Here is a 5599-nt window from a genome sequence, read left to right on the forward strand (position 1 = left end):
ATTATGTGTGTCTCAACTCAATTGTTATAAAAATTAAAATATCAAGTGGCTTTGAAATTATAACTGCTAAATTGTTTTGGGATATGAACAGTTATGGTCAATTTTTTAGAGCATCAAATCAAGGAATATTTGAAGTAAAGGAAATCCATCCAATACAAATCAAGTAAAGGAAATGTCACACTACTCAAAATTGGCATGAAATATTTTTAAATGGGAAGGATACATATAAAAAGAATTGACAAAATTATGGAAGGTCATTTCATTTTAAACAAATGATTGTTATCTACACTTCTGTGCCATTGACAGAGTCAGTAAAATGCATCCAGAAGGAGTATAATGCTTTTATCCGTTTAATATATGCCACAGTATATGCAGAGAAGTATGACTATAACGGCTAACCATAAAATTGAACTGTTATAAGCATTATAAATAAACAATAGGACCATTTTTTTAGTCTATTCAAAATTAATCCTCCCCCTGTGTAGACTAAAAAGACAATAACAGAACTACAAGAGACTGACTAAACAGTCAAAAGATTTATTATGGAGATATAAAGACTCTTTATAACCTAGCATGACAGTATTTTTTAACCCAAGTGGTGAAACTTATCAAGTTTGATTATGCTCCTTTGATTTTAAAAAGGTCCTTCAAAAATTATTTGGCAATAGTAGAATCCAAGGTATGAATAACACATGGTAAAAATGGTACTAAGCTTTCAAACTCGCTATAAGCAAAATCACCACAAAAGCAAGCAAGAGTAACATATTACCCTAAAGAAGAAATATGCACCTAAAAGAGCATTATAACCTGTTTAGTGTGTGTGTGTGTAACTACAAGGTACTCAAGGTAAACTCCTCAAAGTGATGATGGCAGAGATTTTAATCCTTTGTGTCCAATATAGCATTCTAGTCTACAATACACAATATAGCATTTAATTTCATTTTATTACTAAACTCCAGCCACATAAAACAAAATTAAATAGAAAAAATATTTTGCTTTAAAATATTTTATTGTAATAGCTATATTTTAGTAATGAAATAAAATATATTTTAAATATAAATATAAATAATATGAATATATGCAATAATATAATTAAAATATATTTCATATTCATCTCAATATTTAAAATTTTGAAAACTAGAAATAGATAAAATTTGTAACAATAACAGAACATCCATTGTGGTACAATAAAATTATGTGATCATTAAAATATGTATGAAAAATGTTTCATAGCATGGAGAAATCCTTGTTATAATGTTAGTGGATAAAAAGCAAGAATCAACAAATATATATAATATCCTCCCAAACATGTCTTCAAAAATATGTATAGGAAAAAGACTGAAGATTAATATGCCAAACATTAACAGTGTTACCAATGGAGATAGAATTATAAATGAGTTTCCCATAATTTAAAAAACTTTTACAACCTTTATAATTGTCTATGTGGGGACCTTTAAAACATTATTCTACTATGGATCAAGTGAAAACCTACAGAATTTTCACATGGTTTGTATCAGAAGCCACCCTTTTAAGAAGTAATTTCTCTTACACAATTTGAACTATTAACATAAAAGGATGCTTCTTGGTTTGCATAATTTAGCTACTCACATAACAGTACACATTTTAATAAAACATTTTAAAATCACCAATTACTAGAAAATTACATTTCATCTCAATTAAAATTTAAATTGCCATAATAAAGCTATCGCTTATGTATGCTATGAAACACAGTCAATAGCAATTACAACAAAATTTCAAATATCTATTTTTAGTATATTTGAAATAGAGTCTATGGCAATACACATATTCAATCACAAGTATCCATAAAACTGCAAGAAGACACTATTCAAGTAAAGACCCAATGCACATTTAAATCCTTAATTTTCTCTGAGCCAAAGGTACTTTAAAATAATACAAGATTAGGTTTTTAGGCAATGTGACTAAAATTTCAAAGTTAAAATCTTAAATAAAACCTGAAACACTGTTGTGAAAAAGAACAGCATAATTCACTGTCTTACCGAAGACAGTTCATCACATCCCAGTAACGTGTAGTAGTCTTCAGTGTCTTCCAACCTGTAATTCAGTATCGCGTCCATTTAGATCACTAATCAACTCTTCTTGCCCTGAAACAAGAGGCACAATGAGCTGCGAATGAACAGGAAAAGCCTTTTAAATCTGGTTTACAGCAGCATGTTCCAACCTGCACTAACAAGGTTTAAGGCTGGACACAGCCAATACACACACCAGATGTCATCCAAGACCTGTGTAAACTACCTTTCATTGGCTGTTTACAGAAGAAAAAAATAATAGACCCTACCAAACTGTTGCAGTGCTGCCTGGGACTTGTAGTTTGAGTTTATATAAGTGATGCAGATTAACCACTCTCTTCTGGATAAACAGACTGTCCATTTTTACACACTCCCCAAGTGAGCCATCTCTCCATCTCCTATATATTTTTTCTTTTTCCTTCTTTTTAAGTGATAAAAGAAAAATTTGAAGCAATATGCTAAAATCTTAGAATTTGTTAGATATGAGTAGTGGATAGTTTCCTGTGAACTTAGAAAATTTCAAAAAAATTTTAGATAGAATAAAAGAAAATAGACTCAGAAAGCAAATTTTCATTCATTTGATCATTTACTCATTCAACAAATATTTATTAAGGACCTATTTTGTGCCCAGCATGAAGGTAGGAAAGGTATGCTAAATAACTCTGGGTTCTTAGGGAGCTTACATTCTGATGGAGGGAGGCAAACAAATAAAACCATTTAAAATCGTGAAATAAAATAGGAAAGTGAGAAAAATAACTCTATGATGATAGGGTGGATTTGCTGTACCATTTCTCCTGGGCTGGCTCTCTCCAGACTCAAGAATGTGTCTGGTCTGGAGTGGATGCAGGGAACCTGTGTTGCAGCTCACCGTGGCCCTAGGAAATGCAGGTCAGGTCTAGGATTTAGAGAAGGTGAGTGGTGAGGTATACAAAACTGTAATTGCCTTAACCCTTTAAATGCCCCCATAAATCTCACCTTGGAAAAAATACTTTTTCACTGAGCCCACCTATATACGTCTTTTTTAAAGCTTATTTCTGAAGAGAAATAAAGTAGTGAGGCACTATTTTCACCAATCCTTCACTATATATCCTCTCTTGCTAAAAGTTCTGTATGGAACTTATAAAGTAATTAATTTTCTTTTAGAAATTTCACATCCCTTGAGGTTTTGAAGGCCTACGTGGGTATCACAAAAGCCTAAACAAAATAGCTGAAAATTGTCTTAAAATGATATAAAGTTGCTGCTATGGAAAACAGGATGGTGATTCCTCAAAAAATTAAATATAGAATTACTATAAGACTCAACAATTGCACTTCTGGGTACACACCCAAAAGATTTGAATGCAGGGACTTGAACAGATATTTGTATACCCATGTTCGTAATACCATTATTCTCAATAGCCAGAAGCAACCCAGTGTCCACTGACAGAGGAATAGATAAACAAATGTGGTATATACAGACAATGGAGTATTATTCAGCCTTAACAAGGAAGGAACCCAGCTGGTGTGGCTCAGTGGTTGAGAATCAACCTATGAATCAGAAGGTCACAGTTCAATTCTCCATCAGGGCACATGCCCAGGTTGCGGGCTCAACCCCTACTAGGGGGCCTGTAGGAGGTAGCCATTCAATAATTCTCTCATCATTGATGCTGCTATCTCTTTCTCCCTCACCCTTCCTCTCTGAAAAAAAGAAAAAAAAAGTAAGGAAATTCTAACACATGCTACAACATGGATAAAGTTAAGTGAAGACATTTTGCTAAGTGAAGTAAGTCAGACACAAAAGGACAAATTCTGTATGATTCTACTTATATGAGGTACCTTGAGGAGTCAACTTCATAGAGACAAAAAGAAAAATGGAAATTTCCAGGGACTGTGGGGAGGAGTCAGATGAAGAGTTAGTGTTTAAAAGGCATGAAGTTGCCCTGGCTGGTTTGGCTCAGTGGATAGAGCGTCGGCCTGCAGACTCAGGGGTCCCGGGTTCGATTCCGATCAGGGGCATGTGCCTTGGTTGCGGGCACATCCCCAGTGGGGAGTGTGCAGGAGGCAGCTGATGGATGTCTCTCTCTCTCATTGATGTTTCTAGCTCTCTATCCCTCTCCCTTCCTCTCTGTGGGGAATCAATAAAATATATGTAAAAAAATAAAAAATAAAATAAAAGGCATGAAGTTTTAGTTTGGAAAAATTAGAAAATTTCTGAAGATGGATGGTGGTGATGGTTGCACAACAACGTGAATGTACTCAATTCCACTGAACTGTACACTTAAAATAGTTAAAATGGTAAATGTTATGTTATATATATTTTACCACAATTAAAAAGAAAAATGATATGAATTCCCTCAAACACTAGACAATATTGATCAGAAAAAGAAAATATTGCTCCTTTATTCTCCATCTTGAGAAGAGTCAGGACAATGCTTTAACGTTCTTCTGAAAAACAAAAAGAAAAGGTAATTGTGAAAAGAATTTTGGTAATCACTCACTCATGTTTTATGAAATGCAACTCGAAGCTTCTTTTCCTGAACCACCATATTCTCACATTCTGCAATGTACCATGTAGTCACTGAAAATGATGTAGAAACATATTTAATGCCTGGGAAATGTTAGGTGAAAAAAATTAGAAAACAATATTTCAAAGACCTATGCACTTTACTGGGTATAAGATATATCAAATTCATCTCAATTTTAAAAGTAAAAAATATAAAATTTACATTTTAAAAGTAGGTATGGTATGATTCCAATTTTATAAATATAAATTGTATGTATACATACATTGTATATCTATAATAATCTATAATAATAAAAGCATAATATGCTAATTAGACCAGACATCCTTCCGGATGTCCTTCTGTCCTTCCGGATGAAGCCAGGGCTGAGAGGGAAGGGTGCCTGGGTGCCTGCCAGTGGCCGGAGGGAAGGAAGGCCGACTCTTGCATGAATTTCATGCATTGGGCCTCTAGTATATTTATAAAATATGAGAAGGTATATATACCAAAATAGATCAGTTGTCATTAGATAATAGGGCCACAGGTGACTTATATTTTATTCTTTTTACTCATCTACATTTGCTAAGATTAACATATACTATTATTTTAATTTAAAAAAAAAGCGCCCTGACCGGTTTGGCTTACTGGATAGAGCATTGGCCTGGGTACTGAAGGGTCTCAGGTTTGATTCCGGTCAAGGGCATGTACCTTAGTTGCAGGCACATCCCCAGTGGGGGGTGTGCAGGAGGCAGCTGATCGATGCTTCTCATCGATGTTTCTAGCTCTCTATCCCTCTCCCTTCTTCTCTGTAAAAAATCAATAAAATATATTTTAAAAAAACAAACAAACAAACAAACAAAACAAAACAAAAAACAAGCAATAAAAAAAAGAGGAAGCAGCCCTGGCTGGTGTTCTCAATGGTTAGAGCACCGGCAGGAGCACACAAGGGTCACAGGTTCAATTCCTGGTACCCATTAATGATGTACCTGGTCCTTTCCTATAGGGTTAACCTACTCAGTAGGATGTGGGTATAGCTGCAGAGAGATGTTTGTTCGAAAGTAATTTGGTCTC

At 34.2% G+C, this 5599-nt stretch overlaps 1 protein-coding gene across 1 annotated transcript in view; it reads right to left on the reverse strand.

Annotated features, from left to right (window-relative positions):
• DNAJC12 (DnaJ heat shock protein family (Hsp40) member C12) overlaps positions 1-4605 on the reverse strand; it is a 47193-nt gene extending 42588 nt beyond the window's left edge. Inside the window, exons 1-2 of the mRNA XM_006760892.2 lie at positions 4526-4605; positions 2019-2123 (exon numbers count right to left, since the gene is read on the reverse strand). Of these exons, the coding sequence (XP_006760955.1) occupies positions 2019-2096 (78 nt within the window). The 5' untranslated portion in view covers positions 2097-2123; positions 4526-4605. The remainder of the gene's footprint in view (positions 1-2018; positions 2124-4525) is intronic.
• Positions 4606-5599: the final 994 nt, after the last annotated feature.

This window comes from Myotis davidii, unplaced genomic scaffold, assembly GCF_000327345.1.
Source record: "Myotis davidii unplaced genomic scaffold, ASM32734v1 scaffold134, whole genome shotgun sequence".
Taxonomy (NCBI): domain Eukaryota; kingdom Metazoa; phylum Chordata; class Mammalia; order Chiroptera; family Vespertilionidae; genus Myotis; species Myotis davidii.